We start from the raw sequence: 24,579 nt of genomic DNA on the forward strand, positions 1-24,579 counted from the left end.
CAGTTATTCCCACTTTTATATTTTTATCTTTCTTTACATAGATCTCACATTGCATTGCAAGGAGCTTACGCTAGTAGTAAATAAGAAATTTGGGGGAAATCGGCATGCTGCATTTTTAGCATACAGGAAGTACAAAATCCTGGCTTTGCTTTTTTCTTCATTAATATGCATAGTAACCTTGGTTCTTTTCATACCTAAGTTTGACTATTCAGCATTCTAATTTTAATTAAATTATAACAAAGTAACATCATTGATTATATTGATTACATCTTGGGAATTCAGAATTTATTTTTTCACATAATTTTTTTCTATGACTATCTTGTCTTCTGTGGGTAAATTTTTATGATCCTTGAACTTTTTCTGGAAATGATGCTGCAAACTATAAATATAATACCTGCAATGGCATGTTGTATGTACATATCTTTCAAGGAGGATAGCTCCACTGATGTAAAAACAAAAAGACATTTAAAAGTCTGATTTTCAGACTAGGATATTATTTATGCAGCATTGGCTTTATTTTAAAATAATTATATACTTGCAGAAAAGTTGCAAAAATGTCAGCGTTTCCATATGCCCTTCACTCTGATTCTACTATTGTTAATTTCGTACATAAGTATAGTATGATCAATGTCATACTATCATACATAAGTATAGTTCAGTTTAATGTCAGGAAGGTGACATTGGTATAACACGCTAACTAAATAACACATTATTAGGAGTTTACCAGTTTTTCCATAATGTCCAGGCTGCAATCCACAATCTCGCAATGTTTATCGCATTCATTTCTCCTTACTCGTCTTGAGTCTGTGCCAGCTCCTAAGCCTTTGCCTGCCTTTTGAGATCCTGGCGCTTTTGAAAACTACTAGTCAATTATGTTGTAGAATGTTACTCAATTGTCTTATGTTTACTATTATTTTATCGAGGTCATGCATTGCTGGCAAGATACCACAGAAGAGTATTGTGTCCCTCTCAATGCTCCCTATCAAAGAGCACATGAGACCAGTATGTCTTATCACTAGTGATACTAATTTTGACTATTTGGTTAATATGGAGTCTACTGAGTTTTCCCACCCTGATATTAGTATTTTCCCACATTAACTTTAGACAAAGACATGTAAATTCTTTTCCTAAATATGATGTATTCAATATTATCTCTTATGCCTCAGTTTCCCTGCCTAAAAATTATTATACTGTAACACTAACCCTCATCTCAATGAGTGTAATAAGAATTAATGTGCTGTCCTTTGGAGATTTTTGGATAAAAGTCACTATATAACTGGAAATGATCACTCTATCTCATTTTAAATAAGAACATAAATAGAATGGTTAAAAGTAGATTGGCAGCGTGTACTCATTTTCACACCCAGAACTACAGAGACATCTGTTATATATGTGGCAGGACAGGCCTGAAATCTGGTTCTCTCAGAACCAGTTAGTGTTTGCTCGATTTGGCCTAAGTCAGCCTGATTAAACAAAGAACACATTTATCACTTGCTCTCTAACAGGCTATTGTACTAACTAGATGGATAACTACCCACTGAAAAGGACAATAAATAATTTTTTAAAAACTGTCACATTCATAGTTTCTGCTCTTCATATAAGAGGGAAAAAAGTCCCTTGACATACTAAGGCTTCTGGATCCATGTGCCATAATTCTGTCGTATTAGTTTGTATCTGATAATGAAGTATCCCCACCACTGCAGAGAATGGCAAATTTTGCAAAGTGATTTACTGGCTTTCTACTCTATTTTTATTTTTTAATGTCCCTGCTATCAGCCCTCACACAATACACTGGGAGGAGATTGGCCACTTACAGATCTAGAAGTAAGTAGGTAGGGAAAGGTATACTAAAATATGTCTACCTCCTCAAGTTATTGTAAGCATTTAGTAATCTGTCTAAAACCTTCGTATTGCAACTGACCCATGGGACGTACTCAAGGAAAGAAAACCCAGCTTGTCATTTTTATCACTTTATCATCTTTCATGTCTGAGACCCAGATTTGGGTGGAAAAGACAAGAAAATGGAGGTGAGGCTTGCATAAATAGTTTGGTTTAATTTGCAGGAAGCTTCTGGAAAACAATTTTATACCAAATAAGAATTCAATAGTATTTGTCAAATGATATGGAAATATCCCACCATCTGCATGTAGTCATGGACTAAAGCATGATGATACGAGGTGTAGAGTACATATTCATAGACAAATAAACCTAGAAAAGGCAGAAGAATTCAAGCTCTATGATAGCAGGATTCAACTTTACCATGATACCCAGTGCTTATTTGTACTGTACCTGATGTATTGCATATGTCCAAAAAATATTTTCAGATGAATGTTCTAATATTTAGCTATAAATATATAATGGCATGGGATCTTGAACACAGTTTATTTATCATTACATGAAATGGAAGATCCCATATTATAGCTTAGCTAAAAAGTAGGGTGGTTTCCTGTTCCAACTTCCACTTATTTTGTTATTATTATTATTATTATTTTCTTCTTTTTTTTAAGACAGGGTCCTACTCCCATCACCCAGGCTGGAGTGTAGTGACACAATTACGGCTCACTGCAGCCTCGATTTCCCAGGCTTAGGTGATTCTCCCACTTCAGCCTCCAGAGTATCTGGGACTGCAGGAGTGCACCATCACACCCAGCTAATTGTTTGTATTTTTAGTAGAGATGGGGTTTCACCATCTTACTCAGGCTGGTCTCAAATTTCTGGGCTCAAGTAATCCACCTGCTTTGGCTTCCCAAAATTTTGAGATTACAAATGTGAGCCACCGTGCATGGCCAACTCCACTTATTTTAAGAGAGTGACTTCTGAGTTCCAAGTAAAACAACACCCATATTAAGATTATGTTGCTTATGTTGCTTTTGCATTATTGTGGTGACCATTTTACTTGCATTATCTTATAGACTTCTCTGTAAACTTATGAAGTAGGCTCACTATCTCCATTTTATGGATATAAAATTGGAGGATCAGAAATAACTTGCCTAAAACAATACAAGTTTAAGACTTGAACTTAAGTCTATCTGCAAAGACCATTTATATTTTGGACTGATATTGTTGCATTTGTCCACTGTTGCAGCCCTCTTAGAGTATTATATTGTCATCCCCCACCCCATATAATAAAATAATCTCCATGAGGGCAGATTCTATCTTATTCACTGCTATGTCATACTGTATATCAGTTACTAAAAGTTCCGTCACTAATGTGAGTTAAGAATAGAGTGTCATAGTTGATTTTATTTAACCCCCTATTTTGGTAGAGCCCATTATAGGGCTTTTTATGTTTGAAATCTTATTTCTGCTTCTGATTAAGGAGATACAGACTCCCTTTTAGGCTGCCAGTTATCTGATTTTCTGATTTGACTGTCCGAGCAATCGGCAAGCTGTGCATAATGATGAATGTACTAGTAAGCTTCCCACTTAGTGTATTCAAGTAAAAGCCCTGAAAGTCACACGTTTCTTTCCACTTTAAATTTGACACCTAATATATTAGGTATTAGAGTGTTTTGTGCTTACCTTTAGCTCTTCTTTAGTTTAGGTGATTAAAAAATGCCTGTTGCTGTCTGTATGTGCAGCATGCTTCATTAACAGTGATTTATTTGGGAGGTTAGCAGAATTGGCACTCTGCAGCACACCAGAGGGCAGAAGGAAAACAAACGTGAGATGATTGCTAAGAAATCTTTCTTTCCTGCTCTGGTGATACAAGCTTAAAAAGAGTTTGCAAAGTTTACTCCCAGTACCCAGAAAGCATGGATGGGTAAGAGTGGGGTTTCTGGGGATTGTAATTTCTCCCAAGTCCCTTGCATCCACTCTCCTCTAATGTGCAGTGGGGAATCTAAGGGGTCATGGATTTCCACCTTTGGCACAATGTGCTCCCTGTATTTGCGGGCTCCCAGAACCAGATCCTTCCACTGCTTGCCTCTCTTGTTTTTCCAGCAAGTTTGCTGACTCAAAACCATAGTCAACTTTTTCTCATGAAAAAGTTTTTCTCATATTCCTTTCAACAACCCTGTAACTTCACTGTCACTTTACCAAAGAGGAAAGTGAGGCTAACAGAGGTTAAATGACTTGCCCAAGAACAATAGCTAAATGGTAGAGGTGGGATTTAAACCTGGCTTGTGTGATTCTAAAGCCAGTGATCTCAACTGCCATAGGGAAGCAAAGGAATTTTTATTTTGCTTGCAACCTGTATTAATTTTGTCATGTCTACTTGAAATGCCATGTTGAAAGGATTCTGGGGCTGCCCTTGGGGCTAAGCAGCAAAGAGTGCCATAGTCAATTAGCATTGTTTTCTGTAGGAGTGGGAAGGAGGAGTGGAGGTGACATGTATTTTCCCGTCTTGAACTATGATCTAGTTTTGTTCTTGTTTTTATTGTAATGAGAGTGTAATAACATGGGAATGACATTGTAAAGAAAGGAGAAGTATCTGAGGAGGAATCTAAATGTGAGATGAAAACACCATATATTTTATAGAAACTACAGTTGCCTGCTGTTCTAATAATAAGGCTACATTGAACTATTTGGGAGAAATTCAACAGAGTGTTTAAGTATCTATACTCTTAAATCAAACTTTCAGAGTTCATTTATTTTAAATAATCTCAACTTGTATTTTAGATTCAGAGTGTACATGTGTGAGCTTGTTATATCCGGTGTGATGCTGAAATTAAGGGTATGAATGATCCTATCACCCAAGTAGTAAGCATAGAACCCAATAAGCAATTTTCATCACTTCTTCCCCTCCCTCTCTCCTTGTTCTAGTAGTCCCCAGTGTCTATTGTTCCCATCTTTATGTCCCTGGATATGCAATATTTAGCTCCCACTTGTAAGTGAGGTCATGCAGGTTTTTTTTTTTTCTGTTCCTGCATTAATTTGCTTAGGATAATGGCCTCCAGTGCATCCATGTTGCTGCAAAGAACATGATTTCATTCATTTTTATAACTGCATAGTATTCCATGATGTGTATGTACCACATTTTCTTTATCTAATCCACCATTGATGGACACCTAAGTTGATTCCATGACCATTAATAGTACCATGTCTTTTTTGGTAGAACTATTTATTTTTCTTTCTTTCTGGTTTTTGAGACAGGGTCTTACGCTGTCACCCCTGCTAAAGCACAGTGGCACGATCTTGGCTCTTTGCAGCCTCCAAATAGTGAGCTCCAACAATCCTCCCACCTTAGCCTTGCAAGTAACTGGGACTACAGGAAGGAGCCACTATGTCTGGCTAACTTTTCAAATTTTTTTGTAGAGATGGTACCCCACTGTATTGCCCAGGCTGGTCTCGAAGTCCTGGACTGAAACAGTCCCCTGCCCCAGCTTCTGAAAGTGCGGGGATTACAGGTGTGAGCCACTGTGCCCAGCCCTATTTATTTTCCTCTGGGTATATACCTAGTAATAGGATTTCTGGGTCAAATGGTAGTTCCATTTTAAGTTCTTTAAGAAATCTCCAAACTGCTTTCCACAGTGGCTGAACAAATTTACATTTTCACCAGTATTTTGTAAGCATTCTGAGGGTTAATTTTGGGAGTGATAGAAATATTCTACATCATGATGGTGATGGTGGTTGTATGACTGTATAAGCTTTTGAAATCTCATCAAACTATACATAAAAAGAATGCATGTCTGCATAAAATATACAATAAACTTGGGGGGAAAATCAGAAATCCTATCTATTACTTATTAACTCTAATTTAGTTAACCCACAAAATGAAAATAATATTGTTGTCTACCTTTAAGGTTGTTTTAAAGATTATATGAGTTAATACATAATACAGAGACTACTATGTAGTAAGTGCTCTGTAAATGGTATCTATTGTTTGTCATTTCCCAAGTTGTTTTGTACTATATTTTACCATTACATTATCTCCAGCATTGTTTACCAGCTTAATCACATACACTTTTATGTTGCTGATTTACTACATTGTACTGTATACTCTCACAAATACATAAGCTTCATATATATGGATAATTGTGAAAAAAATTATAGCTGTGAATACATGGCTCTTCTGTTTTTAACTGAACAATATTAGAAGACTAGAACCTTTTGAATCTGTTTTTCAACTGAATTGTTCAAGTATTAAATATCTATATGTCCTAAATAAATAATGCTTATTAAAACTGATGGATTATAAGGTGTGTTTGAAAATATTGAAAGCATTAGCTATGATAGAATGTTTACAATGAATTTATGGTTTATACTTAGAAACTTGTTATTAAAGAGGAAATTATTAACTCAGAAAAAAACAAGTACTATTAAAAAAAAGGAAATAAAAGCAGTATACTCTCAAGCTCAGCTAACAAATAACCAAATTATGTTCTATAAGTAAGTTTGGACAACAGTGAAGCAAGGCATGTTTGTGTTTGTGTATGCATGTCTGTCACTGGGAGTGATTATGTAAGAGAGCTGAATATCATCATTCATTACAGAAATTAATAATACATAAGACAAAAACATCAAGAAATAGTAGTATAAACATGTTATTTTTTCAAATTATTATTATTAAACTACTTACCAGAAAAACAGCTTGTTGCCCCTGAACAATATTTCCCTTTGGCTAACTGCTAGTATTTAAGCTATGTTCAAACATTCCCTTAATAAAAGTAAAAATTAAATAAAACTTTTAAAAGAATTATAATAAGTAGTTACTTAGTGAAGGCTTTGGGATAATGGATATGGACTTGTGGCTTGGGATTAAATTTTCAGTAACAGTGTAATACATAGAATTTAAAAGCAATATATCTGAAGCAACTTTGATGAATGGGAAAATGATATAATCCAAAAAATTGTTACAAGCCTTAAATGACTCTGGGGATGACAAAAACATAGTCACTACTTCATTTAACTACTTAAATATCTTTGGCATATATAACCTTCTTATAGAACAAAGTAATTAAAAGTTTCAAGAATCCTTAAAAACAATCTGGTCCAGTCCTCTCTTCTATTTCTGAAGAAACTTGTCCAGCAAGCAAATAACAGCACTGAACCTGGAACCCAGTTATTCTGAATCTTATCCCAGTGATCTTTTGAAATATCATTGTGATTATTGAGGTTACTACAGTTTTTTGAAAAAGGGTCTTCTCAGTAGCAAAATATAAAGGTCCAACATCAAAGTAGAATAAGGTTTTCTATAAGGGGAAAGTATATTGAGAAATTAGCAGTAGGTATATACCTCAAGAAATTTCAATGAAAGACTTCTCCAAATTAATCTGCATAAGTGTGGACTCTCAGACTATGTAAGAGATCCTTCAGTAAGTTAAGGATGTAAGTAAGTAAGGATGTTCAGTAAGTAAGATGATAAATTAGCTACATGGTTTTTATTCCAGAGGATTTCTGCCTAATATAATCATTGTATTTATGGTTAGAAAAATCACAAGTAGAAAGTCTTTTAAAATGGGGAGCAACTGTATACCTTAGCTGACCCTTCATCATTCCTCAAGGTCCTCTTTAATGTGGTCTTATGATGGAAATGGTGTCTAAATTGGCCATTGGGTAGGTGAGTATGTTCTAAATAAGGGATCCCCTCTTACACATGTCTGCCTCTTGTTCAATATTTGTAGCTTCCAAAATATATTATCCAGGTCTCTTATGTCGTCTTTTCTTTTGCACTGTTCTATTCACATTTTCAGATGCTTGGGACAAATAATCCAGTGAGAGAAACCAAGCAACACGCATTTTCCCACCATTCCTGGCAGACTACTTACTCCAATCTCCAGTGAAGTAGGAATTGGAATCTCCAATTCCAACCTATAGGAATGAAAATCTGTTTTTACTGCTAGATACAGTATAAAGCTGGTGGAAGGAGAAAATCTAGCAAGTTAATTTGATTGACTGATGTGATATGAATTTTTATTGTCTAAGAATAACCTATACGCTAGCTACCATAATCACAGGAAGTATAGATGATCTGTACTACTCATTTGACATACCAACTTAAACTATCTTGTATGGTCAATAATCTTTTCTATCCAATAGAGTTATAATATCCTTGTGGGGAGAGACCTTGACCCGAAGCTCTTTATATTTTACATTTTACCAATTGAATAATGGGCACTCAGCAAATATCTATTGACTGATTGAACATTAAGATTTGACTGTATACCATCTTCCTCTAAAGTTATTGGCATATCGCTTTCTGAGGAAGCCTATTTTCTCTATTGTTTTCATTTCTGTTCCCTGCTTCCTCACCATTGTGATTGACTGTACCCCTCATTAGCTACTTGTAGAGTTAGGAAACTCTCAACTCTACAAATGGGAACTAGGGATGATCCATTTTAGAAAATCTCTGCCTTAAGAAGGGTAGCACTCTAAGTAATAATTAGAAGAAAACAAATGTTTGTTGTTCTTCACTTAGAGGAAAGAAACTTATTAACAGTTATGCTATCACAAAGACTTCTGAATTAACACTAGTGAAACGTAGCCTTCTGATAAAGTCTCAGCTCTGAAACCTGTGCTATCCTTTACATTATAAATATTACAGATTATGCACCTTATCTTACTGGCATCTGGCTTTATTTCTGCAGAAGGACAACATGAAAAGTTAGAAAAGAGTCATGATCAGAATGTTATGTCACACTTTAAAAGATACGTTACTTTTATAAAAGAGTTCATTATCTTTAGAAATAAGTTCAGTATTTGAAGTGTGAAGACATAGATTTAAATACTGGCTCTACTGATTTCTAGATATTTAACCTTGGACAAGTTTCATAGCCTCTCATATTCTAATTTCCAAAGTTGTAATTTTAAAGAGGATGAAGATGCCTGACTCCCAGCCATGTTATAAAGATTAAATGAGAAGTGAATGTAAGATCACATGATAGGTCCACAAAATAAGTTAGCTACCTTTATTCTTTCCTTTACGTATCAGCTATTGATTGGCCGCCTGTTCTGGTGGTTCACTATTCTATGTGCCTCTTAAACATCAATCAAGAATACAAAGATTTCTACCTTCATAGAGTTAAAAATCTCTTTGGCGGGGTCCAAAAGGTAGAATTTGAATCTAAGTTTAAATGATGATAATTAATACTCACAAAACAAGCCAGTTGACTTTCACAGTACACTTGTGAGGAAGATAGGGCTCTGGCATGATCCCTAACCTACAAACAAACAAACATGTTTACAGAGATTAAGTGGCTTTCCCAAAGTTAGATAATTTGTGGCAAATCCAGGAAGAGCTCAGTGTGCATGAATCCATGTTTTCCCACTCTGTCTTGCTGCCATGAGGCCTTGAAAAACATATTTTATTGGAAGTATACTTAGTAATTAGAGATGTAGTTAACTTGCTAACTAGAGGAGAAAAGCAAAATGGTAAATATATATATTGTGTGCCTTGGGGGATTGCATTTTAAACAGATCTTCATACAGAAAAATCAAATCTATTTAGGTCCTTCCCCTGTTGAAAGTCATTCTCACCCTCCTCATGGCCTTCAGAATCAAGCCTAGAATCTTTAATACACATTCAAAGATGACAGGAGACCAGGCTCGTGATTTACCTTCCAGCCTCTTTCCCCCTCAGCCCGTAACTCCCAAACTCAGGCTGTGCTGTGCTGTCTTTAACAGGGATAGTTATGAGGTTTCAACTTTGTGCCAATACCTGAGCTCAGTGCCTTTCATGCAATCTCACTAATCCTTACCATGAGCTGGGCACATATGTACGTTGCTGCTATTTCACAGCTGGACCACACAGCTGGAGAATGGGAAGTCTAGGAATAGGGCACAAGTTAGACTCAGCAGACTATGCTTTTCATTATCTTGCACTGCTATAACTTGAATGTTCTCACAGCTTCTTGCCAGTTTGTTTTCCAAGTCACTTGGCTCAGAATGCCCTTCCTTCCTCTTATTTATTCTTTATAAATCAGTTCAAACTGGTGGCCCCTTTGGGGAGCTTTCTTGAAACTCCTGCCCTATCCTACCTCCCAGCTCAGTTCAGTGATAATCTTTTGCTTCCTTAACACCTTGTTCTTAATAGACTTACTACACACCTTGCTCCAAATTATAATTACTGGTTTATTAGTACCTCTTGCCAAGTAAAACTGTGAGCTCCTTGAGGACAAGACCCACACTTCCCTAACCTCTGCATACCCAACACCTAGCACTGTCCCTGCCACATGGTACACACAATTACTTTTTTTGTTGAGCTGAATTAGTACTATTTGGATACCAGCAAAATTTTAATCCAGCAGAGTGCCCAAAACAGATAAATACATGATGAAGCCCTGGATGTAGATTCTTGGAAACCAGGACTCTTAAGGGAAAACTGATTCATGCTTTTGCTTTCAGCACTTTGTACTGAGGTCTTCAGTATGACTGTCAGTATGAGAATTGTTTGAAGGGTTGAGGGAAGTTTTGTTCTGTGCATGAATGTGAAAAAAAACACCTTGTATAATTCTTAGTTATTCATCTCCTCCTGGCTCAGTGAGAGAAAGTAACCGAGGCCTGTTTCATTGTGTGACTTCCTTTCCAGGATTTATGACTCTCATCCTTGGGCAGGATCTCAAAATGAGTGCTGAGTACACTACCTTTGCTACAGCCACCTTTGGATAAGCCAGAGAGAGCTCACAGCTGCAGGGGAAATCTATTGCCACCATAACTCTTGGCTCATCCTGCAGCTTTCTTTCTGGCTCTGACAGAAAAATGGAAATTATGAAACTTTGTATCCTGCACCAGAGTACCACATGAGATCCATGAATCTTCAGCTCCCTTCAGAAAAGCTGATGCTTTGATTACCACTGCCCACTGACAAATTACTGTCCACAACCCCATTATTTCTGATTAGCGAGGGTGAACCTTACCTTCCTGAATGTAAATAAATGCCAATAGGTTTCTTGAACTTCTCCATCCTTAAAAATCTATAGCCCTTAATAGAACATGCACTGTAAATAGTAACATATCATGAACTAAATCTTTATCATGTAATTGGATACATTTCCTAAGCTAATTTTAATTGCTTCAAGAAACTGCTTAACATTGTAGATCAATCCTGAGGTCTGAGATGACATTTCTCTCACAAAATTAATTATTAATACCCTGATCATTTGCTTAAGACATTAATAGTTTTCATTGATCAGCACATCCTGTTTATCTAAAATGGCCTAATCACCATGCATGTCAGAAGAGTATCTGAACATATCCAATTAGAGATACTGTCGGCTTTCTGCCACATCAGCAGATCAGAAGTTAAGAGTCCCTTTTGTCTTCACAACATATTAAGTCTAGCTTTATCAGAAACTCAGTTATTTAAGGGCACAAAAGAAAGGCAAGTTCTCTAATGATGGTTGTTCATTTTCTATTAGCTTCCTGGTAAACATACAGGCTTTGCAGTGATCACATGGTTTAAATTAACGCTAAGAGCCCATTATTAAGTAGCCTTTCTTGGTCCATGTTTTCATGTAAGCCTGTGTTTGCTCACAGTGTTTTTCTTATAGTGGGAGTAAGATGAGAAACTCCAAGTTATTTTCAGCTTAAAAATATTGGGGTTCCCACAGTGGATACGTATATCAAAACATCACTTTGCATACCATAAATATATACATGTATTTGTCAATTTAAAAGTAATCTAAATGTAATATATTTTTAAAATGAAAGCTAAAATAACACATTGAGACCACAGTAATATCTGGCAGTGTAGGATGCTGTGGAGTTTTCAAAGGAGTTTCATTTATTTAACCAGAAGGTTTCCCTTGAAACAAGATTCTGAGAGAGGTTGGATGCGGTGGACTAGCCAGGACACATAACAAGTTTCTGCCAGAGTTGTAAATAGAAGGCAGGTCTCCCACTTCCCTAGATTTCTGGTTTATTTGATTAACTGATGACTGGGTAGCGTCCTGCTCATTTTTCAGACCCCAGAGGGAGCTCACCTCCTTTATGAGGATTCCCAAACGAAAAGTTTCCTCCTTCCTTGATAACGGCATATCATATTGCAATTATATGAAATTGTGAGTAAGAGCCCTTACTAGAGAAAGACACTCTAGAGGGTAAAGGTGGTGTCTTGTTCTTTTTGAGTGGGTCCAGTGCTTCACCTTGTGTCTGGCAAGCAGAAGATGCTTCATATATGCATTCACACATGGCATGCTGGCAGGATAGAAGAAGAGATGAGCAGCTGAGAGGAACCACAGTGAGAGTTCTGTTTCACTAACTTCATGTTGCAATCCTTCAGCACCAGAGGGCAATTTGGCTTTACTTGAGTCATGCAATGTTTAAATTTTTTTTTTTCTTTTAAGACACGGTCTCTTTCTGTTGCCCAGGCTGCGATGCAGTGGAATGATTATGGCTTACTACAGCCTTGAACTCCTGGGTTGAAGTAATCCTTCTGTCTTAGCCGCCTGAGTAATTTGGACTACAGGCATGCACCACCATGCCAGGCTGATTTTTATATTTTTTTGTAAAGGTGAGGGTCTTGCTATGTTGCCCAGGCTGGTCTTGAACTCCTTGCCTCAAGTGATCCTTACATCTTGGCCTTCCAAAGTTCTGGGATTATAGGTGTGAGCTACCACAACTGGCCTTAAAAAGTATTTTAAACTAATTTTCAATACCTAAACTTTAGGATATTTTCAAAATACAGCAATATTTTCAACTTTTCTTTGAAAAGTTGTGGATGCCCCTCCAACCCTGGATCTGTGTTCCACATTACCCATCTGCTTGAGCTAAGGGCACCTGTTCCCTTAAGCAAGGACATGCCTACATTCCCCAGTATGACAGTGTCCCACAGCTTCACTCAGTTACTTAAAAAGCTTTTGGTAAAGGTAATGAGTAGCCTCTCTTTACTGCAGAATTCTCCTAATTCAACATTCCTGGCTAACAGAAGCGTTAGTGTCCCTAATCATGTTCTGGATTTATCCAAATGAACCTAGTAGGCAGCTACTGATAGCCGGTTGGATTTCTCTAACTAGGCACTGGAGCTGCATATTTCTATGGCATGTTAGAAGTGAAGCATGTGGCAAAGGGAAAGAAATATTTGAATCAATGGGGTAGTCAAAATTTTCCCCCACGATATAACTCCATTAGTAAAATTGGAAATTTCTACCTGAAGTCCACCAGTATAAACCCTATCTTGTTCTGTGGCAGTTCTGTATTTGTTTTTTTTTTTTTAATTTCTGATTGGAAAATAAATAAGAATGGAGTCTGGACACAGAGGGACCTTGCAAAGCATACTCCATTCCCCTGCCTTCAGGTTGGTTTATGTCTAATCAGAAACTGTACTTGTCTTTACTCAGTAGCCACAGGAACACCTCAGCTCCAATTCCTGCCCGAGTATTATTTGCAAGAAAAGAATAGGAGGCTTATTTGCTTTATCTTAATAATTTAACATGTTCCTCTCTTCTCCTCCAATGGTACTTTCCCACAAGTGAGTTCTATTTATATTCAAGTAAAGATAAACTTGCAGAGACCACAAGGAGAAATACTCCCAAATCTCATTGTAATGTGTCTTCTTTCCTACAGATTAAAGGTTATACAAAACTTAAAAGAAGCAGCGATTCTATTCACTTATTATTGGACTTGAAACTCCCTTTGACCTCGGAAACTGAAGATGAGGTTGCCATGGGAACTGCTGGTACTGCAATCATTCATGTTGTGCCTTGCAGGTAGAGTGTCATTTTAAAACTTTTTGATTTAGAAATGCCACTGTATTTCACACTAATTCAAAAGTGGGCCTTCACTTTAGATGGCAATGATGAAATCACAAGAGTGTAAGCTACTATGACTAGCATTTGCTGACACTGTTGAATATACCTTCCTGATGGTCTTTTAGTGACTCTTTTCATGGTGTTGTATCCAGAGATAGACACTGATGTTTCACCTGTCTATCTGGTCCTTTTAGAGTCGTTTGAGCCATAATTTTGTTTGCAAGTTGTTACTTTTGCTCATCCCAGTGCCCATTTGCACAGAGATATGGGGCAGTAAAACTGATAATGTAGTCTGGAGTATTGCCTACTTTCATTTCGGTGGATGGAAGTTTATCTGGATAGCTCTTTCAATGTCTTTGTTGATATCACTCCATCTTCTGATACCAACTCTCATTTCAATGTACTACAGTTTAGTAGGAACTAGAAAGCAAAAGACAGGAGGTTTTTACCATATACTCATAGTCAACTACTAGAAAAGGGATTTGAAAAGTTCAAACATGGCTGAGCACAGCGGCTCACGCCTGTAATCCCAGCACTTTGGGAGGCTGAGGTGGGTGGATCACCCGAGGTCAGGAGTTCAAGACCAGCCTGAGCAACATAGCAAAGCCTTGTCTCTACTAAAAATACAAAATTAGCTGGGTGTGGTGGCACATGCCTGTAATTCCAGCTACTTGGGGAGCTGAAGCAGGAGAACTGCTTCAACCTGGGAGGTGGGGGTTGCAGTGAGCCGAGATCATGCCACTGCACTCCAGCCTGAGCAAGAGAGTGAGACTCTGTTTCAAAAAAAGAAGGAAAGAAAAGAAAAGTTCAAACTTGCTGTGTATTGCTTTCTCTGTTTTCTGGAAGATGTGAGTCTAGCAGTTACATACATAATTCAAGTGCTGAGGCATCAGAAGTCCAGCATGCACCGGGAATTGGGTTCCAGCTTGGGCTACTGTGCATCATTCCAGGCCCTTTGAAATGAGTCTAGTTGACTTGTTTTGTTATTCAGAGTGTCAAGTCCAAAAGGGACACCTGAATATATTTGCATTTTTACAGCATGAAGCAAAAATGACTTTTGGATCACCATTACTTTGATTTATGCATTCACTCAACATTACTGAGTACCTTGTAACAAGCAGCCCTGTACTGGGATCTGGGAATGTAATCCTGAGCAAAGCAGACATGCTACCGCTTTTTTACAGTTCTATTAACTGAGTCCTGTGACTACTGACAACTTGTTATAGCAGATTATTTGCCATTGTTACAAAATTAAAAATAGTAATGGTAGTACTAACATATATGACCACTTATTCTATGCCAGGCACTATGCTAAGCACTTGTTATCGTTCATCTCACTTCTTTCTCCCATGACCCTTAAGAAGTAAGCATTTATTATTTTACTGTTTTAACTATGAATATTAATATTATTACTGAAGCATCAAGAAGTTAAGAAACTCACCCAAATTCACAAAGCCAGTAAGTTGTAGAGCTAAGATTCAAACTCAGGCAGACTATCGTCTTGCCTGTTCATACTGTACAGTCTTTTAGCTGTCTTGCAGATTTGACAAGTTTATGGTTGCAAATTTAGTTTTGACAGTTTGGTTTTCATTCTTCTCAAGTTTTTCTAAATGTAAACCCTCATTTACTTATACACCTTTTCATAGTCTATCTTCATGTTTCAAACTTCTTGCCTTCGTTGAGTTCACATCTTCCCTGCTCCATGATTGTGAACATCTTGGCATCTCTCTTAGTGTTATTATTTATCTCCCTCATCTGGTCAGAAACTTCATTTTCCCCCCAGCAGTATGCTCAGGCTCTAAGAACTCAGTTGTTTTTCTCTGACACCTTGACCCTCCTAAAGAATTCAACTGAGACTCTCGAGTTTTAACTTCTCATAATGACCCTGGTATAAACATACTCTTTAAGCCATAAAGCGGTGAATTGATTTCTCTTATTTGGCTACAGCAATATGTTTATTTAACCCAATGTGCTAAGTAAATATCAAGATATGAAAGGGTTGAAAATCAAGGAAGGCACTACTCTCTTCAGTAGTGTTTTGAAAAACTTGAGGGAATTCTCACCTAAGGTGTGTGTGTAGCTGTGTCTCTTTTATTCACTTAGCTTTTTGCAGAGAATCAGTATATTGATTGTTTTTGTGAGACTTTTTTGTGAACTGTTTTACATGGCATCAATATTCCCTTACCATATGCCTCCTTCAGTGTAGGTAAAGTCAAGCTTTAATTAATGTTTTTGTTTTCTTGCTATTTGTCTTGATTTCATTAATTTACATAGCACTCCACTGTCTGAATTTCAATTTTTTTAAACTGCTTTAGGCCAGATGCAGTGGCTCACGCCTGTAATCCCAACACTTTGGGAGGCCGAGGTGGGCAGATTATCTGAGGTCGGGAGTTCAAGACCAGCCTGACCAACATAGAGAAACCCCATCGCTACTAAAAATACAAAATTAGCCGGGTATGGTAGCACATGCCTGTAATCCCAGCTACTCAGGAGGCTGAGGTAGGAGATTCGCTTGTACCAGGAGGCAGAGGTTGCGGTGAGCCGAGATTGCGCCATTGCATTCCAACCTAGGCAACAAAAGCGAAACTCCATCTTAAAAAAAAACACAAAAACTTGCTTTAACTGCTCATTCTTTTCCTTTTGTATATCAACCATAACTTTTGTATGCATCCTTAGTCTGAGATTTCTTGGTGAGTTTTTGGCAAGGAATATATGTATGCCTGTTATGTTTACCATAATTAGTGAATCTCACATATCCCTTTTTCTGATCTTTTTTCCCCAAATAAGACAGGATCCAAATATATAAGCAGGCTAATCCTGCAAGGAATGCATCTGATAAAGTCTATGAATTATTTGAGGGCATTTATTAGTAATTTATGGTACAATGAGAATGTTCTTTTTTGCCAAATGGTAGACTCGGTGCCTGGTAATAATTTTCAAATAAAACAAAACTATCGATGCCAGTAATCTGAAAATTCAGTCACTATGAAAATTGGCTACATTCTTCTTCTTCTTAACCAATTTGAACTCAAAACTATACTACCCAAAAAGGAAAGGAAACTAACAAATGAGTAAAACATTCTTTCAGAAGTAAAAATGTAAAATGTAACAGGGATTGCTAGTGACTGTGGAAAACTAGAAAAAAAAAATTCCCCACTAAAATATTAACTTGTGCCCAGCTATAATCCTTTATGACAGGTCTTCAGTTTTGTTTTTTTTCTATAATCTACTAATTCTCTAGGATTTCCATATTGGTAATGAATAGAATTTAAAATTAGTTTTGAAAGTAAAAACAAAGGGTCTGTATAAAGCGAACCAAAATGGTCTGCAGGCTAGATGCAGTTCTTAGTTCACCACTTTGAGACACTTTATTTCAAATGTTTGCTTTACAATAAGCTATTGTATTTTTTAAAATAGGTATAAGAGAATAAGTCTAATATTTCTACTATAAAGAAAAATATTTAAGGTGGTGGATATCCCAATTATATTGATTTGATCTTTTCAAATGATATGAATATGTTAAATTATCATGTGTATCATAAAAATATGTACATCTATTATATAAAAATAAAAAGTAATTTATAAAAAACAAGGCCAGGTGCAGTGGCTCACACCTGTAATCCCAGCACTTTGAGAGGCCAAGGCAGGTAGACCACTTGAGGCAGGAGTTTAAGACCATTGTGGCCAACATGGTGAAACACAGTCTCTACTAGAATACAAAACTTAGCTAGGCATGGTGGTGCCCATTTGTAATCCCAGCTACTCGGGAGGGTGAGGCACAAGAATTGCTTGAACTTGGGAGGCAGAGGCTGTAGTGAGCTGAGATTATGCCACTACACTCCAGCCTGGGTGACAGAACAAGACTCTGTCTCAACAAAAAAAAAAAAAAAAGAAAGAAAAGAAAGAAAAAGAAATGATAACACATACACTTAGACCTTAGAACATTTATACTAATTTTCTTTTGTCAAGAATGCACTTGTCTTAAATGTCCCCAGAACCCACCCTGTAACCTTCTTTAAATCTGTGCTCAAATGTCACCTAATTGGCGAGGCTTTTCCTGATCACAGTAAATACATTAAAATAGCAATATTTATTTTGACTAACATCTTCTATGCTTTTTAAAGCTTGATTTTTCTTCAGAGCTCTTATCAATATCTGAATAATGATATATTTTGCTTTCTTCTTTTTATATAAAATATCTTTCCCTCCTAGACTGTAAGCTTTATTTGAGTAGATATTTCTATCCTTTTAGTTCACTGTTGTATTGACAGCATCTCGAAAATGTCTGGCACATAGTGCAATTCGATAAATATTTTTCAAATAAATGAATGCTACATCCTGGCCAGTCATGAGAGAAAGAGACTAGATCTCCAATGTTATACTACATTTATAGCTGTACTATAGATCCAGGGTGTTTTGTAGTCCCATCGATGCCAACTCTATGGACTAGCCATGTATGATGATAATCCATACAAGTTTTTAAAAATTAGATGTCAATATCTAAAGTATTAACATTGGTCTATGTGCCTTAAAGTCTATATCTTGGTGCAACACTGCCTCGTCCATTTCTTTTTTTATTTTATTTTATTTTTATGTATTTTTATGTTTGAGATGGAGTCTTGTTCTGTCTTCCAGGCTGGAGTGCAGTGGCATGATCTCAGCTCATTGCAACCTCCACCTCCCTGGTTCAAGCGATTCTACTGCCTCAGCTTCCCGAGGAGCTGGAATTACGGTGCCTACTACCATGCCCAGCTAATTTTTGTATTTTTAGTAGAGACGGGGTTTTACCATGTTGGTCAGGCTGGTCTGGAACTCCTGACCTCAAATGATCCACCTGCCTCAGACTCTCAAAGTTCTTATAGGTATGAGCCAACACGCCAGGTCCCACCTGGCCCATTTCTGACTTTAACTATAGCTGGTGTAGAATTATTCCTCTTTTGTATTTTTCTGCCTCAAGTCTTTATCTGAGTCACAAGCAAGGAAAACTATGGAAAATTAAACCCATCCTTAGGGGCAGCCCTCAGCTAAGGGGGCTTGAGAATCAGTAGATAAATGCCTCTGTCTCCTATCCTTTGGGAAGTCAATTCTTAGGCACGTTTAACATAATTTCTTAGGGGTTCACGGCTGGATTGAGTCTCAGTTTCCCGTAACAGCTCCTTCTACTTTTTTCTTCTTTACTTCTGCTTCTTGGGATCACCTCCTAAATAAACTAACCTGCTCGGAAGTCCTGCTCTTAGCCTCTACTTTTAGAGGGGTCCAAACCAAGTAATAGCAGAGAGGCATCCAGTGATTAGAAAGAAACCAGGTCATGTCAGCAATTAGAAAGAAACCAGGCAAGATAAACAGAGATGATTGGAGAGTTGACTGTGTATGTATTAATAGATCTGTATATGTATGTTTATACATGTGTTTGCATAATATATGCTCATAAACCACTGTGTAGTTATATCTGCAAATATGTTCCAGGTCCTGCAATTAGAGAGTTTTACTCTTTTTAGTATTTACTTGTTTTATTATTAGCCAGATGTTGAGCAAGTCATTTTACCTAAGATTCAGCTTATACTTCTGTATAATGAGGGAGTTGGACAGATGGTTTTAGAGTCCTATTCAATTCCAATAATTTACATTTATATCTGTACACATGATTTGAGAGGAAGATATGTAAGCCAACAGGGTTAGAGCTCAGCCTGGAATTCTATTCAACTAATATGAAATTTCACATATTTCACATAGGTCGTATGCTTTACCATGTGCTACTGATTCTGTTCACATTGGCAGCATTTGAAAGAAAGAAGAAAATGGCTGCTCCATATGTTTATGTGCAGCAAGAGGAGTGAAGACATTTAAAAACTCTCTGTGAATGAGTGCAGAATTTATGCTTGATGCGTTCTCAGTTGATCTTAGTTTAGAGGAGGCTAAATTTATTCCCATCTCTGTGGTGCAGTTTATCAACTTCAGCAATTATCTCTTTTTGAGAAAGTGCATCCTCTCCAAATGCAAGCATTTGTTGATTTGCTCACAGAATCTATGCCAGTATTATATCTGCATCTGGGGGGTAAGTAGTTGAGAAATGTCCTGTATAATTCACAGGAGACATATTCTGAGACGGGTGAGTGTTCAACAAAACGTGGAGCAAGGAAGAGCCCTGGATTGAATAGTCAATCACAGGATGTATCTTGAATCTATGATAGATTTTAAAAAATACAAACCTGTAATCAGAACACATAGAAAGAATGCTCATTGGTCTTTAGAAGGCATTTGAGGCTCAGGAAATCTCATCACTAAGACTGAAGTAGGCTGTCTAAAGTTTTGGCTTATTCTAGGTCTGAGAGCTCAAATATACAAAAGAGGAGTTCCCAGTATTTGTTAATGTTGATGATAGGCCCCAATGAGCACAATTTTTCCACTTAGAATATTTCAGTAAAGCTTATGACCAACCCTCAAGCATCCTTCCTTTTATCCCCACCAGAATGGAGAGCACACAGAAGTTCATTTCAAGGCTTGACCTCACTGCACAGGCAGGAGTAATATTTCAGTTCCCAAGATTCTCACATTTCCCCCAGAATAAACACAGGCAACATTCAAATAATTCACAGTTCTACACAGGTATTAAACCTAGTACTGCTCCTTTTCTTGTAAAAGTAACAATTCTCAATTAAGACCAAAAGAGAGCCGAGAGTTAGTTTTCATTTAGTTGCTGCAAAATGTAGTTCTGTAGTGACCTCTTATTTTGTTTCTCTTTCTAAGAAAATGACTTGCCAGTGTATTTACAATCATGCTGACTGAAGCCAAAGCATGGATTTCCTGTTTGCTCTGTGCTCTCTCATAAATGGCCATAAAATGAAACCCATGTGGTAGAAAGATTTAGCCAAGAAGACAGCTAATAACTAGATTAAAAAGAGTGGCTCCATTGATGAAAATTAAGGGAAAAAATAGGGGAAGTATACCCAAAATATAATAATCAGCAAATGCAAAACTTCTTTTCAACATACATTTAAGTATTTAAGTCCTTTTCACAGTAGGAAAATGTTAATCAGTAATGAAGATGTTGAGGTAAATAGAGGAAATGGCAGCAATTTTATATCCCCATAGGCATGGGCATATAGTAGCAAGCACACAACCCAAAAGTTATTAGAAATACTCAATTTAAGACCTCTCCTGAGGCAAAATTGTTAATGGATCCATTAGATATTCTCAGCCATGCTGGATACCTTAACTATAAATAAAGCTCCCTTACTGAATAGAGTCTAGGACATACTGTATCTAGAAAAAAAAATGGAAGAACTCTTTTGAATGAAACAAATTAGGAAGAGAGGAGAAAAACAGACAAGTGAAAATCCAATTATGTACACGTAATATCAACCTGTGTGATCATTCTCTGTTTAAATGTGGGATCAGTGATGCTGCCTTAAAGCTTGAGGATGACAGAAACAGGAATAGTTTGTGGCAGATGGTGCCATGCCAGAAGCACCAGCTGGAGACACTGCAGAGCTGGCGGTTGAGAACATGGACTCCGAAATTACATAGACAGGTCTGCCACTTACGAATTGTGTGATAAATGTACATCATCTCACTGGGTTCATGGGTTTCTCTCTTTTTTAATCTGTAAAATGGGCAAAATAACTATATTTACTTCTTTAGGCTATCTGTGAGGATTGAGAACATGTATTTACTCTTTGCCCTTGGTGCAGCATCCGATACTTAGCAAACTCACTGATTAATGAGCTATTTTTTTTTATTATACTTTAGTTTCTGGGGTATATGTGCATATCTTGCAGGATTGTTACATAGGTATACATTTGCTATGGTGGTTTGCTGCCTCCATGCCCCTGTCCCCTACATTAGGTATTTCTCCCAGTGTTATTCCTCCCCAATATCCCCACCCCCTGCTATCCCTCCCCTAGCCCCCCACTCAATGGGAACAGACCCCATTGTGTGATGTTCCCCCCACTGTGTCAGTGTATTCTCATTATTCAACACCCACCTATCAGTGAGAACATGTGGTGTTTGGTTTTCTGTTCTTGCATCAGTTTGCTGAGAATGATGGTTTCCAGCTTTATCCATGTCCCTGCAAAGGACATGAACTCATCGTTTTATATGGCTGCATAGTATTCCATGGAGTATATGTGCCACATTTTTTTATCCAATCTATCATTGATAGGCATTTTGATTGGTTCCAGGTCTTTACTATTGTAAATAGTGCTGCAATAAACATAGGTGTGCATGTGTCTTTATAGTAGAATGATTTATAATCCTTTGGGTATATACCCAGTAATGGGATTACTGGGTCAAATGGTATTTCTATTTTTAGATCCTTGAGGAATTGTCACACTGTCTCCCACAATGGTTGAATTAATTTACACCCACCAACAGTGTAAAAGGATTCCCATTTCTCCACATCCTCTCCAGCATCTGTTGTCTCCTGATTTTTTAATGATCACCATTCTAACTGGCGTGACATGATATCTCATTGTGGTTTTGATTTGCATTTTTCTAATGAATAGTGATGATGAGCATTTTTTCATATGTTTGTTGGCCGCATAAATGTCTTCTTTTGAAAAGTGTCTGTTCATATCCTTCCCCCACTTTTTGATGGAGTTGTTTGTTTTTTTCTTGTAAATTTGTTTTAGTTCTTTGTAGATTCTGGATATTAGCCCTTTCTCAGATGGGTAGCTTGCAAAAATTTTTTCTCATTCTGTTGGTTGCCAGTTCACTTAACGATTATTTTGCTGTGCAGAAACTCTTAAGTTTAATTAGCTCCAATTTGTCTATTTTATCTTTTGTAATCATTGCTTTTGGTGTTTTAGTCATGAAGTCCTTGCCTGTGCCTGTGTCCTGAATGATATTGCCTAGGTTTTTTTCTAGGGTTTTTATGGTGTTAGGTCTTATATTTAAATCTTTAATTCATCTGGAGTTAATTTTTGTATAAGGGGTAAGGAAGGGGTCCAGTTTCAGCTATTATTCATTGAGTAATTTAACATATGTTGGAGGTTCCATATGTGGGAACTATGTTTAACTTAGAACTAAGGTATTTAATGTATATGTTAAATGTTAAATATATGTTAATGTATATGTTAAATGTTAAACAGCTTAGTTCTCAGGTAAACATAGTTCCTATTATGGTGATGATGATGATGATGCCATATTAGTTTCTTAGAACACCAGTTTCTGGCCATTCTTCAGTGGTTGAAGGTTGTAGAGCAGAGTTTACAGCAAATCTGTTGCCCTCTCGCCACCTATTTGGAATGTGACCTCATCTATACAATGGGGTTATAATAACAAATACAAGTGAAGAACAAATACCTAAATTGATTAAGCTTGTATGTGTATATATGTGCATGTGTGTACATACATACATGTGTATGTGTGTACATACATACATGTGTATGTACATGCAATTGTGTATAGAGCACTCAGGAATGTCTGTCTTAGTACAGGGCTAAATATCAGTTGTTATTAATATCAGTTAATATCAGGGCTAAGTATCGGTTGCTATTAATATCATCATTAGCAGCAGCAACAGCAGCAAACCAGTGGAGTAGGTGACAGCCAGAATGTTTAGGGTCTGCCTCTTGGCAGCAAGGCAGCTAGGACAGGTGCCAGTTAGAGACATCCATTTGGGGGCCTAGCAGTGGGAGAGAGCTGGGGAGGTATCTATAATGGTACTCCCAGAAATTTATTAAGTTGTAAGAGGATAGGGGTCCAAATGGAATAGGACTCAGTGATTTGAAATGATGATTTTTAAAAATGCATTTTAAAACAACAACTAACATAAAGAAAATGGCACATAAAAGTCCCTAATAAAAGTTACTGTACTGAAATATGCTGCAGCACAGACTCCCTTTTGTATCATGTTCTTCCATTCCTCTCCACACGCAAACTCCCCTTGCTGATTTTAATCAGGTATTTCACCTGAAGGAAGGAACTTTGTTGGATGATTTGGCGCCACCTAATAATGACCTTAATTCATTTAGCCCTTGTGAGTCTATAAAATATTTGCTGAATAGTCTATTTAAGAAGTGTGTTAGGAATTAGAGACAACTGCAATAATAACAGTAAGAGTAAAAAGTTGTTGGGCATTTATATGCCAGATACAGCACCTCGGTTTTGTATGCGATATCACATTTAAACTCAAAACAACCCTCTGGGAAAGGTATTATCCTCAGTTCATAGATAAGGGGTTGCATGACCTGCCTACAAAACCAGAGCTTGTAGAAGTCCAAGGCAGCATTTAAATTTAGGTCTGCCCAGATCCAAACCCTGGGCTTTCAACTATGATGCTATGATGGTCTGTTGAAACTGAGTACCTGTCTTTATAAAGCTTACCATCTTGTAAAATACTCTGAACCAGTGGTTACCAAAATTTAGTTCATGAACCAGCAGCATCATTGTCACCTGATTAGAAATGAGGATTCTTTGGCTCTGGCCCAGACTTAAGAAATTAGAATCTCTGCAGGTGAGGTTGTCCAAGTTTTAACAAGCCCTCCAGGGATTCTGGTTCTCAATCTTACCAGCCTGGGTTTTTCCTTCTATGAAGACAAGGAAAGAGGGGAATTATTTCTCAGCAACAGACCAGTGGACTTCTATAATCCGCTGGTCTGACCTCAGAGTCCTTAGTGTATAAGGGGATACTGATGCTCAAGAAAGGTTGAGAACCACATTAAGCACTCTTGAAAGACAAGTAAGGCAGAAATTGTCAGTATCCCAATTTTACATATGAGAATCTGAGAGCAGAGTAACATGCTCAAGGTTATATGGCTAACATAAAGAGTGAAGCTGGACTCTAGATGTATTAGTCAAGGTTGACAAAAAGGTTAAGGTAAATACCGTTTTAACTTATCCCCAATACCTTCGTAGAAGAGAGAATGTCACAGTCTTGTATTTAGCAAAAACAGTGAAGACCAGAGTGTTTTTCTTTTGTAAAGCTTGTTACAGAGAACCTGCAAATTGC

General features: G+C 37.2%; 1 protein-coding gene across 9 annotated transcripts in view; it reads left to right on the forward strand.

Annotated features, from left to right (window-relative positions):
- The window catches only part of LOC105728198 (contactin-4), a 973,166-nt gene that overhangs the window by 452,690 nt on the left and 495,897 nt on the right, over nucleotides 1-24,579 (forward strand). For all 9 annotated transcript variants that reach the window (XM_064361938.1, XM_064361945.1, XM_064361939.1 and 6 more), the window contains one exon: nucleotides 13,444-13,586. In XM_064361938.1, coding sequence (XP_064218008.1) covers nucleotides 13,532-13,586 — 55 coding nt within the window. In that variant the 5' untranslated portion in view covers nucleotides 13,444-13,531. The remainder of the gene's footprint in view (nucleotides 1-13,443; nucleotides 13,587-24,579) is intronic.

This window comes from Aotus nancymaae, unplaced genomic scaffold, assembly GCF_030222135.1.
Source record: "Aotus nancymaae isolate 86718 unplaced genomic scaffold, 86718_ANA_hifiasm-v0.15.2.pri h1tg000046l, whole genome shotgun sequence".
Lineage (NCBI taxonomy): Eukaryota > Metazoa > Chordata > Mammalia > Primates > Aotidae > Aotus > Aotus nancymaae.